Genomic DNA, 12828 nt, shown 5'->3' with positions numbered 1-12828 from the left:
ATTAGGGGTTTAGTGCCTTGCTCAGGGACACTTCGACACGTGGCCAGCCAGGGATTCGAACCGCTGCGAGCTGCCGACTTTGTGATCATTAGACGAGCAAACACCCGACGGTGTTTCTTTATGCTGTTTGTAAGCAGTGGAGTAAAACAGCCTTATATTTTGGGTTATGATGGTGGTAAGACAGTTGTATTAAGCTAATGAGGCATCTAAAAGTAATAGTCAATAGCTCAGTAGAGGGAAAAAAGGGTATGAGTATCTGATGTGAGGAGGAGAGGTGGCGGAAGGCGGGAGCTCTGCTCTGGTACTCACACAGCGTGACCTCGGCCTGCATGGGCATGGAGAGGGCCGGGTGCTTCACCTCGCAGCTGAACAGAGCCTCGTTGTCCAGCTGGGGGTTGAGGCTCCAGGTGAGCATGGCGCGCACCTCCATGGTGCCGTCGACCCACGGCCGACTCTTGTGCTGGAAGTAGTAGAGCGGGTCGGCGCTCTGCACCCAGCGGGGGAACTCCCGGCTCACCACCGTCTCTGGGATCACTTCTGTGGTGTTGGGTTCGGGGTTGGGGGGCGCCTCCATGTCTAATCCTCCCCCGGGCGGTCCACCCAGGTCTCCCCATCCTGGCTCTCCTGTGCCAGCCCTGGATCCAGGTCCAGCTCCAGGTCCCGGCCCGGCCCCAGTCCCGGGGCTGTCTTGATCCAGGCGGGCGGGCTGCTTCCCCTCCTGGTCCGCCGGGGAGAGAGCCTTCTGCTGCTTGGTGTCGTCCAGGTCTCTGCTGATCAGGGGCCTGGAGCCCTGCAGTCCTGCCGGGCCCCTGCTGTCCTGGCGCCTCTCTGCAGAGGAGGAAGAGGAGGAGGGCACCACCTCTATCAGCTCTCCGTCCCGCTTGAAGTACACCTGAGAGGGAGGAGGCATGGAGAGACATGAAGTACACCTGAGAGGGAGGAGGTGGCATGGAGAGACATGTAGTACACCTGAGAGGGAGGAGGAGAGACATGGAGGGTGAGGAGGAGGCATAGAGAGGCATGGAGAGGCATGGAGGGTGAGGAGGAGGTATGGAGAGACATGGAGGGTGAGGAGGAGGCATGGAGAGGCATGGAGGGTGAGGAGGAGGCATGGAGGAGGCATGGAGAGACATGGAGGGTGAGGAGGAGGCATGGAGAGACATGGAGGAGGCATGGAGAGACATGGAGGAGGCATGGAGGAGGCATGGAGGGTGAGGAGGAGGCATGGAGATTCATGGAGGAGGCATGGAGAGACATGGAGGGTGAGGAGGAGGCATGGAGAGACATGGAGGAGGCATGGAGGAGGAATGGAGAGACATGGAGGAGGCATGGAGAGGGTGAGGAGGAGGCATGGAGAGACATGGAGGGTGAGGAGGAGGCATAGAGAGGGTGAGGAGGAGGCATGGAGAGGGTGAGGAAGAGGCATGGAGAGACATGGAGGGTGAGGAGGAGGCATAGAGAGGGTGAGGAGGAGGCATGGAGAGACATGGAGGGTGAGGAGGAGGCATGGAGAGGGTGAGGAGGAGGCATGGAGAGGGTGAGGAGGAGGCATGGAGAGACACGTCTTCAAGTATTAACAACCAATACAACCGCCTCATACCAATCATTCACTCATACGGCCATGTCATGTGTCTTACGAAATAAAGTTCACAAAAGCAATGAACTCAGAACCTCGGTACATAAACAAAATATGAATCATGAGATGCACTCACCATGGGGGCCGGCCTGCCTCCCGTCACGATGCAGACCAGCGTGAAGTTCTGGGCCTCGTAGCGACTGAACGGGGCGGGAGCGTCTGCCGCTACCACAGATATAGATTTGGGAGGTACTGAGGAGGACATGAAGAGGGAATCAGTCAAATGTTATTTATAGAAGCACATACCATGTATAAACTGTACAGGACACACATGTTATGGTGAGATATGGTCACCAAGGGCAAAAGAAAACTTGACCAGTCAAATATAATAATAAACCAGCTATAAACATAAATCATATCAAATCTGTGGTCAGCTGTATCAAATTGCAAATCCAAGATTACAAGGACAGATGCTTTTGACAAATGATTTGATTTGATTTGACCACCTTAGAGCCGTCTCTCTGTTATGGTGGGAATCAAAGCTCAAAATACAGTTGGCAAGCATACAAAACAATGTTGCTGTTAAAAAAAATACAATTCTCAGCCTTATTTTCCACCTCACTATGTCTGTGATGTAAAACCTCTTGTTTAGGGCCCTGGATGGTCAATGTCTAGTTTACTCCTTTTCCTTGGTCAAAAAGGCGCAGCCGTGCCTATACTTCCTGAGAAGATTGAAGAAAGCCCATCTGTCTCCCAGGATCCTGACTTCTACCGCTGCACCATTGAGACCATCCTCACCAACTGCATCACAGTGTGATACGGCAACTGCCCTGTGTCCGACTGGAAGGCCCTGCAACAGGGCCGCCCAGCGCATCATTGGCACCAAACTCCCTACCATCGAGTCCCTCCAGGCAGCCCAGTGTCGGTAGAGGGCGGTAAGCATCATCAAGGACACCTCACACCCCAGTCACAGTCTGTTTGACCCCCTACCATCTAAGAGACTCAGTCCTAGGCTACACGATGACAAAACGCAGACGAATGCAATCAGTATTCAGTACATGGGCATGCGCGTTCTGGTAGACCCAGAAAATGGTTCAAATATAATTTAGACAGTACCATAAAATAATAGAAATTCAGCAATTTTCATTCATTCGGTAGTATTGTCAAGTCCTGATCAATCTCCTCTCCACTTACATTATGTCTGCATCCAAGATATGGCATGTATACGTTATTCATCTGTGTAAATTTAGGTTGTATAAAAAGAGCTGATGCATAATAAACTTTATGATAATTGTTGAAGTGCCTCTTGCTAAGAAGTTTCAAAGACGAAACATAATATCACAGCACTGGTTTATCAAGTGTAGGCTATTTATAGCACAAGACTTGTGAATGGTTGGGTCGCACGCAATGCGCACATACATCAATCAATCAAACTTTATTTATACAGCATATAGATATTACATGCCTAATGCCCTAGACCTTTGATGCGCACACTTGTTACTTGCCGCTTTCATCATCTTATTTTGTCTATATAGCACAAGTCATGCATTGAATGTAACCTCAAGTGCTGAACAGTCTTAAGTAAACCACAATACATGAGTGGGTGTCAGTAACGTGCAGTGAGGTCATTGGCTGGGTAGGCAGTGAGCTATTAAAAAAAAATCATGCGATTAACGCAGCAGCCAGACTTCAAATGGCATAGCGCATACTATAAAGGCAATCAATAGCCCTTATATCTTTTAACGCAGGCTCAAAACTCACTTCTTCAAGAAGTAGGTCTACTACCAGAATCCTCCCTGCACCTATTGTATTGTTAGTTTGCTATTCTTCTCTATGCTATTGCTATTGCTATATTGCTATACTGTATTTTTAGTTTGCTATTCTTCATTTTGCCTTAAAAAAGCAGTACACTCCTACGTTAAATGCAATTATTGTAAGTCGCTTTGAATAAAAGCGTCGGCTAAATGACTGTAATGTAGGCTAATATACTATACTAAAGTCAATCACATAGCCCATATATACTATACTATCAAATAGCTGGTCAAAAATGTCAAATGTATTGTTATCTCATAACTACACATAGCGTAGCGCAACAGCCTGTATGGCATTGCCTACATTCACCTAGAACCGCGGCGCGAACAGCAGAGGATGCCGCTACGGCAAGCCAAACGCAAACTGTCAATCATGCTGTCAGAAGCAGCGTGGCACAGTGACTCAACGTCCTCCAATGAAGACAATGTGAGAACAGACTACGCATGCGCAAACCTACGAAACCGTTGGTCTGTCACTTCGCATAGCACAGAAGCACAAGCACAGTCTGCCTCAGCCTCTGGGAGCAAACTCTCCTGGTGCCAGGGCATGCATTATATTTTTATAACAACACATTTTACATCATTTATTTTTATTTTAACAACATATTAACACATTAAAGTTAAGAATAATGAGTAAAATAAATTAAAAATATAATTTTGAGATAAAAAATAAATAAAAAAATATTTTAAAAAGACTGATATTCTTTTTCTTTCTTAAATGCCTGGGTGAGGCACTGCCTACCCTGCCTCACCTGACTGCACGCCACTGGTGGGTGTCCGTCATCGGTATCGAAAAACGCACCCGATCACCGACCACACAAGTCCAAAAACGACATGGAAACACCCTCCCAGCGTTATCGTCTCGTCACCCTCTCAGCTCACGAATTCAGCGGAGTCATGTAGCCGTGAGGTGCAAACGATATCAGATCATCGCCGTTTCAGTCAAATCCAGCGCCGTGTAGCCTATGCCTCAGGATCCTCAGGTCCCGTACCAGCAGGCTACAGAACAGCTTCTTTCACAGCTGTCACTCAGATAAACTATCCGCCCCCCTCCACAGACTCCGCTGAACAATCCCCCCCCCCCCCCCACATGGGGTACATGTACTCTGCAATGGTAATAAAGTTGAATCCAATCTCAAATCCGAGCTAGTATTTTGAAGCAGCAATACTTTGTTTCACTTTTGGCTGGCGTTCCCTTGGCTTGGTGACATCCCCTACGCACCAGCACAGACTGCAGGGCACGTGGCACGAATCCGCTTTTGTTCATTTTACTTTACTTTTGGTATCTATAGGCTGAAATTATCTAAAGTATCTTGTAGCATCTCTTCAAGTAAATAAGTATGTACTGAGGATTTGCCATCAAACATAGACTTCACAATGGTTACTTTCTCTCGGCTCTGCAGCTGGGTTGTCCACATCAGCTTCTGTACAAAGCTTTTGGGAAACATTGCCCTAGGTTTTCACACCTGTTATTGTTATCGAAATGAAGAAAACAAATCTAATTGTGGCTCAGATATAATATGTGACCAAAGGATTAGAACGTGTCACATAATGATCATGATATCATTGTCTCTCCACTTACCCATGACACATATGAGACACAGCCTGATCATTTGGTCCGCATGTTGGCAACCAATCAAAATGTTCAGACTTTTTGAAACACGGAACTACGTTTCAACGTTGTTGAGAATCACAACACAAACTTGCTAGTCAAGCCAAAATACTGCAATGCAATGGATTGGGTGAGTAATCCCCCCACTGCTACCTAGTAAACCCCTTTATAGGGCACTCATTGAAATACTTTGAAATTCTACATTTCAACCCTAGCGTGTTATTGGAGGACATAAGAAGACATTTTTACTTGAGTTAAATTTTTAAAAAATATTATTTTTCATTTTCAAAATCAAGGTCAGTGAAGTTACCATAGTTCCTTGCCCGTTCGTGGTAAAAACAATCCAAGAAGTGTATATATAAGAAATACAAGAAAAACACATATAAGGTGAAAGGAATATGTATTTTAGCATTAGAACATGAGTGTATCACATATACACCTTATACAAACACCTCAGAGCAGAGTGCAATGGTTACTATTCGCAACCACAAACATAGTAGAAGTACATGAACATGTATTTTATAACATTAGAACATGAGTGTGTGTGTGTGTGTATAGGTGATACACACTCACATTCACACTAATGTTCTAAAATACATGTTCATGTACTCTACTGTACTAGTACTGTACTAATCTGACTGTTGGCTGAAGCACTTCTACTATGTAATATGTTTGTGGTTGCGAATAGTAACCATTGCACTCTGCTGAGGTGATTGTATAAGGTGTATGTGATACACACACACACACTCATTTCATTGCACTATTCATACAAGTATATATTCATGTACTTCTACTATGTAATATGTTTGTGGTTGCGAATAGTAACCACTGTACTCTGCTGAGGTGTTTGTATAAGGTGTATAGGTGATACACTAATTTCATTGCACTATTCATACAAGTTTATGTTCATGTACTTCTACTATGTAATATGTTTGTGGTTGCGAATAGTAACCATTGTTTGTATAAAGCACTATTCGCAACCACAAACATATTACATAGTAGAAGTGCTTCAACCAACAGTCAGATTTTACACAGGATGTTGTTTGAACCCTTTATACCACTGCATCCACTTGTTGATGGGTCTAATTAGTTGATGGGTCTTAATTATTCTAGTGCAGAAATGGCATAATAGGATGCGTAAACAGCTGCATGGCAGTAATAGTGATACCAAATGTGACAGAGTTTGGTGAAAACATTAGAACATGAGAATAGAACATAACAACTTATAACTTATAGTCCGGGAGCCAAAGCCTGCTTTTTTGATGAACCTTGTTTTTGTCGGGTAACGTTTTTTTCTCTGCTGACTCCAGGCGGATGTGGCAGGGGGTTCAGCACATGACAAACTTCAGAGCCAACAGGCTCACAGCCGCAGAGGACGACCCCCTGCTGGCGGGAAAGCTGAACACCTTCTACGCCCGGTTCGACGAGGGGCGAACGGAGGTAACCACAACACAAACACCACTCTCTCCAGCTCTCAGCAGCCTCACCCTCACAGAGCATGAAGTGAGACGCGTGCTGAAGGCGGTGGACCCCAGGAAAGCCTCGGGGCCGGATGGCGTCCTGGGACGGGTGCTGAGGGACTGCGCCGACCAGCTGGCCGGGGTTTTCACCAACATCTTCAACCAGTCCCTGTCCCAGGCCACCATCCCACCCTGCCTGAAAACCTCAACTATCATCCCAGTCCCGAAGAAAAGCACGGTGAGCTGCCTAAACGACTACCGCCCGGTGGCACTCACACCAATCATCATGAAGTGCTTCGAGAAACTAGTCCGGGCCCACATACTCACACGCCTCCCGCCCAACCTGGATCCATACCAGTTCGCCTACAGAGCCCACAGGTCCACAGAGGACGCCATCGCGACGACTCTCCACGCCAATCTATCCCACCTGGAGAGGGGAAACAGCTACGCGAGACTGCTCTTTGTGGACTTCAGCTCCGCCTTCAACACCATCCTTCCAGACAGGCTAGTGACCAAACTACTAGACCTGGGTCTATCACACTCTATATGTGCATGGATCAAGGACTTCCTGACCGACCGCCCCCAGAGGGTGCGGGTGGGCCCCCACACCTCCACAGCCCTCAGACTCAGCACTGGGTCCCCCCAGGGCTGCGTGCTAAGCCCCATCCTCTACAACCTCTACACCTACGACTTCACCCCCGTCCACCCCAGCAACTCCATCGTAAAGTTTGCAGACGACACCACCGTGGTGGGATGCATCTCGGAGGGGGACGAGGCGCGTACAGGGATGAGGTAGAGCAACTGAGCAAGCTGTGCAAGGTTAACAACCTGCTGCTGAACAAGTCAAAGACCCAGGAAATCATCGTAGACTTCAGGAGGAAAAAGTCCGAGATCCAGCCCCTGCTCATCGACGGAGAGAGCGTGGAGAGAGTCTCAACCCTCCGATTCCTGGGGATGCACATGCGGGATGACCTGACCTGGAAGGACAACACAAAAGCCACCATCAAGAAGGCACAACAGCGGCTATACATCCTGAGAGTCCTCAGGAAGGAACACAGCAAGCAGGAGATACTGGTGACCTTCTACCGCGGCGCAGTGGAGAGCATCCTCACCTACGGCATCTGCAACTGGTTCTCCAGCTGCACAACCGCGGAGAGAAATGCGCTACAGAGAGTCGTGAGAACAGCACAGAAGATCACCGGCGCCCCCCTCCCCTCTCTGGAAGAGCTGTACAACACACGCTGTCTCAGGAAGGCCTCCAAGATCTCCAGGGACCCAACCCACCCTGGGTACGAACACTTTACCCGGCTGCCCTCGAAAAGGCGGTTCAGGACCTTGGCCGCAAGGACAAACAGACTGAAGAACAGCTTCTACCACAGGGCCGTCCAGGCCCTGAACACAGCAAAGACCTAGGTTCTGGGCCCTGGACAGTCTGGACGGATTGATGGCAGCTGCTGGACTGAAAAAATCAGGTGTAATGCTGAGGCACAAATATGTACATTTCAAGCCTGCAAACTGCGACACTTTAAATAAATGTGAAATAACACTATTGTGCAATATGACAACCCTAGTCGTCTATCTGTACAGTATAGTATAGTGGATAGTGTACATAGCCTTTATTTATGTAAACCAGCTCCTTCCCTTCTTGTGATTTTTTTAAAAGTGTTTTTTTTTCTTTCCTAACACCAGGGGAGCCACCCCTCCTAAATTTCGTTGTTTGGTACCTGTACTGTAGCAATGACAATAAAGACCATTCATTCATTCATTCATTCATTGTCAGATATTAACCCCATCATGCCCAAAATGCCAAAATCCCAGAAAAATAGGTATTTATGAGACTTCATGCAAAATACTCGAATCAAATGCATCAAATTCATGTTTACTCATGTTTACTCATGACGGAGTTCATGTACAATGTCTTTTCTGTGTTACTATTCATTCATTTGGAAGAATATTTATTTATTTATTTATTTTTGAAGGCAGTGGCTTGGTCGAGGACTTGCTGGAAAGGTGCTTTCACATTGCCAAAGGCTGATAGTTCGTACCCAGCTGTCTGTCAACTTTGATGACTTTTCCCAACCCATAGTAAGACACTACGGTGTCGCATCCCGATATGGCATGGGCTGATGAAAGGTTCTTGACAATTTCTGAATGCTTGGCCAGTGTCGACTTGATCGTCCACTATTGCCCTTTCCTTGCGGGGGGATTCCGTGATGAGTGGTACATCCAGTCCTGCCTGAAGGTGAAGGAGGAGGACAAACACGTCTGTGTCGTCAGAAACCACAGAGATTTGATGGGCTTCTCCAGCACACATCAGGACTTGTTGGACAATGATGGTGTCAGCTTCTTCCTGCTGATATTCTTGACCATAGTGGTTCCTTCTTTCTTCCATCTTGATCTCTATGGGGCATGAGTCCTCCCCTGTCACCACCGACACAAACACTCACACCCTAAACCCTGTACACAAACACTCACTCCCTAAACCCTGTACACAAACACTCACACCCTAAACCCTGTACACAAACAGTCACACCCTAAACCCTGTACACAAACACTCACAACCTAAACCCTGTACACAAACAGTCACACCCTAAACCCTGTACACAAACAGTCACACCCTAAACTCTGTACACAAACAGTCACACCCTAAACCCTGTACACAAAGACTCACACCCTAAACCCTGTACACAAACACTCACACCCTAAACCCTGTACACAAACAGTCACACCCTAAACCCTGTACACAAACACTCACACCCTAAACCCTGTACACAAATAGTCACACCCTAAACCCTGTACACAAACACAAACACTCACACCCTAAACCCTGTACACAAACACTCACACCCTAAACCCTGTACACAAACACACACACCCTAAACCCTGTACACAAACACAAACAGTCACACCCTAAACCCTGTACACAAACACTCACACCCTAAACCCTGTACACAAACACTCACACCCTAAACCCTGTACACAAACACTCACACCCTAAACCCTGTACACAAAGACTCACACCCTAAACCCTGTACACAAACACTCACACCCTAAACCCTGTACACAAACACTCACACCCTAAACCCTGTATACAAACAACTCCATCTACGGCGCACCAACAAACACAAGTTGGTGGTGACAGGGGAGGACTCATGCCCCATGGAGATCAAGATGGAAGAAATAAGGAACCACTATGACCAAGAAGATCAGCAGGAAGAATCTGACACCATCATTGCCCAACAAGTCCTGATGTGTGCTGGAGAAGCCCATCAAATCTCTGTGGTTTCTGACGACACAGACGTGTTTGTCCTCCTCCTTCACCATCACCTTCAGGCAGGACTGGATGTACCACTCATCATGGAATCCCCCCGCAAGGAAAGGGCAATAGTGGACATCAAGTCCACACTGGCCAAGCATTCAGAAATGGTCAAGAACCTTTCATCTTACTATGTGTTGGCAAAAGGCTCTGTCATCAAAGTTGACAGAAAGCTGGGTACAAAAATGAATAAATTAATGAATAGTAACACAAAAAAGACATTGTACATGACCTCTTTCATGAGTAAACATTGGAGAAAGCAAATTTGATGCATTTGATTTGAGTATACTGCATGAAATCTCATAAATACCGGTACCTATTTTTCTGCGATTTTGGCATTTCGGGCATGAAGGAGTTAATATCTGAAAATGAGAGCAAAGGAAAAAACTTTATCCGACAAAACAAGATTCATCCCCATGGCTGCCGGACTATTATAACATAACAACTTATAACTTACTTATAACATAACTTAACAGGCACATGTTACACATGAGATAGCATTAGGCCACATCTTCATTCTTCATGGTAAGCAACAAAGCAGTTACGGTCAGCGTTCATGCAGAGGTGGACCTTGCAGACCCTGCAGATCACATTTGACCTCAGAATGTTCCCTTTCTTGCTGCAGTACTTGCAGGTCTGGCGTTGGGCATGTACAGGGGCATGGAAGAGAGACATATCAAACCGCACAGCCTCATCTGGGGTGTGGCTGCGGTGTCACCGGACAGGCTTTGGGACAACAGCAACGGTCAGGTTACGGTCAGGAGATGACAACGATGACAACGAGCTTCTTCAGGAGCTAGACGTGGCTGGCATCTTTGCCAATAACTTTTTCACTAGCCTGGAGCTGGTGCGATACCTCAGAGACCAAAATTGCAGATACACAGGGACAGCCAGGGACAATAGAATTGGAAAGCCTCCAATAAAATCTGTCAAGGAAATGGAGAAAAAGGCTGTCCCTCGTGGTGAATGTGACTACACCATGAGCGATGATGGGATCCTGGCCGTCAGGTGGAAGGACAACAGAACGGTCACTTTGTTGTCAACAGACATGGTGTTGATATCCTTTTGAGAGGTGTACAAGTTGGTTTGGTATGTGATATGCCTAATGACTTCAGGGCTAAAGTACCTCATGAAGTATTGAAAAGGGGTTTCAATGTGGTCCGGGGGGTAGTGCTGGTATTCAGGCAGGGCTGCGTTGTCCAGGTCAACTTTGTGCCAGGTGGTTGGCCTGGCTGCTGACTTCCTGGGTTTGGTGGGCCTCTTGGCTTGTGGTGCTGGCTGCTCGTCATCATCGTCGTCATCGTCATCGTCGTCATCATTGTCCTCGACCTGGAACACCTCCACTGCAGGCTGCATGCGCTTCCTCTTGGCTCTTCCAAGGCCCGTGTCACTTGGGCCTGGAAGGTCATGGTTGTGGGTGGGCAGAACAAAGTCAGGGTCTACCACATCTACATCTTCCTCCTCGTCCTCTTCATCACTGATGGCAGGGTGGGCTGGCACAACAACATTCTCCCTCCTCTTGCCATAAAACATCTTGGTAGAAATCCCCATGTGCAAAAAATTTAACAATAAAACATAAAACAACTGTTATAAGGTCATAAAACTGACAAAATAGATAAAATAGAATGTCATTCACTATTTATAGCATTACCTTTTCTAGAAATTGGTTAAACTTCTCACTGAAACACTGTATAGTGTTTTACAAACCTTTGGCAACATTATAACATAATAATAATAACAATAATAATAAGTTCCACTTTCACTTTTTGACCCCTTCGAGTGAGCGCGTTGTTTGCAAGTTTACCACACGGACATTCTATGCTAATGCTAGGTGCTACATGGTTAGGGTGAATGACCAATAATGGTGCCTTCTTTTTTCATGCCGTAATTTCACTAATTTCACTATGTCCTCCGCAAACAACACACATGTCATCATTTAGCACAACTATTCAAACATAGAATGTGTGAGTTTTGTCAACTTACCATGGTTACTTTCGAAGTTTCACCGTTATTAGTGAAGCGAACGGAGCCGAAATATCCGCTTTTTCCGACTTCAGAGAAAAGATAAAGTTTGAGATGTCCCAGGCCTCTGCTGATTGGTCAATGCCACGATGACGCAAATGCTGACAAAGAGGGATCTTAGCTGATTGTCTGGGTGGAAACCATATGCTATTTGACCTCACTGTAACGCGAGTGGGACGCCATTTGTAGTGTGTGCGGAAGTTACCTAAAACGGTTATTTGACCGATAAAGGGTTGGTTAACTATAACTCTACTTTACATTGTTAGCAGGCTCACAAAACAAGCTGTGTTAGTTGACTAGCGATGTGCCATTGATTTTCAACAACGCGGGAAAAAAAAGTCTGATCATTACATCGGATCCCGAAATGAGGACCAAAGCATTAGAACGTGTCACATATGATCATGATATCGTTGTCTCTCCTCTTACCCATGACACATATGATCATGATATCGTTGTCTTTCCTCTTACCCATGACAGCTAGCATGATGCTTCCCGAGGCTAGGACCACCCTGTCCCTGGAGGCCCGGTCATAGATCCCCACATGGCACTCATAGGGCCCGTCATCCTCCATCTGGACCTCCGGGAGCCTGGGGAAGCAACCACACACATGAAGATGCTTTAGCCTGAAGTCCAGTAGACTTCAACTGAAAATGTGACACAGTCTGATCTATTGGTCCACATGTCGGCAACCAATCAAAATGTTCAGACTTTTCTTTTTTGAAACACAGAACTACGTTTCAACGTTGTTGAAAATCACAACACACACTCGCTAGTTAAGCCAAAATACTGCAAAGCAATGGATTGGGTGAGTAATGCCCACTGCTACCTACCGTAGATAACTATAACACTACTTTACATTGTTAGCAGGCTCACAAAACAAGCTGTGTTAGTTGACCATCAAGTGTGTCAATGATTTTCAACAACGCAGACATTTATTTACATATTTTTCGAAAGAAAAGTCTGATCATTACATACCGACATGAGGACCTTAGCATTAGAACGTGTCACAAATGGTATGCTATGTCCAGTGC

At 46.4% G+C, this 12828-nt stretch overlaps 1 protein-coding gene across 1 annotated transcript in view; it reads right to left on the bottom strand.

Moving 5' to 3' along the window:
- The window catches only part of igsf21b (immunoglobin superfamily, member 21b), a gene marked incomplete at both ends in the record, with an annotated part of 67214 nt that overhangs the window by 37802 nt on the left and 16584 nt on the right, over nt 1-12828 (bottom strand). The window contains 3 exon segments of the mRNA XM_080534329.1: nt 310-892; nt 1713-1828; nt 12266-12384. Coding sequence (XP_080390455.1) covers nt 310-892; nt 1713-1828; nt 12266-12384 — 818 coding nt within the window.

Source organism: Nansenia antarctica, assembly GCF_963989245.1.
Source record: "Nansenia antarctica genome assembly, chromosome: 6".
NCBI classification, from domain to species: domain Eukaryota; kingdom Metazoa; phylum Chordata; class Actinopteri; order Argentiniformes; family Microstomatidae; genus Nansenia; species Nansenia antarctica.
The sequence above is the reverse complement of the archived record's forward strand: the minus strand, read 5'-3'. Positions and strand labels throughout refer to the sequence as shown.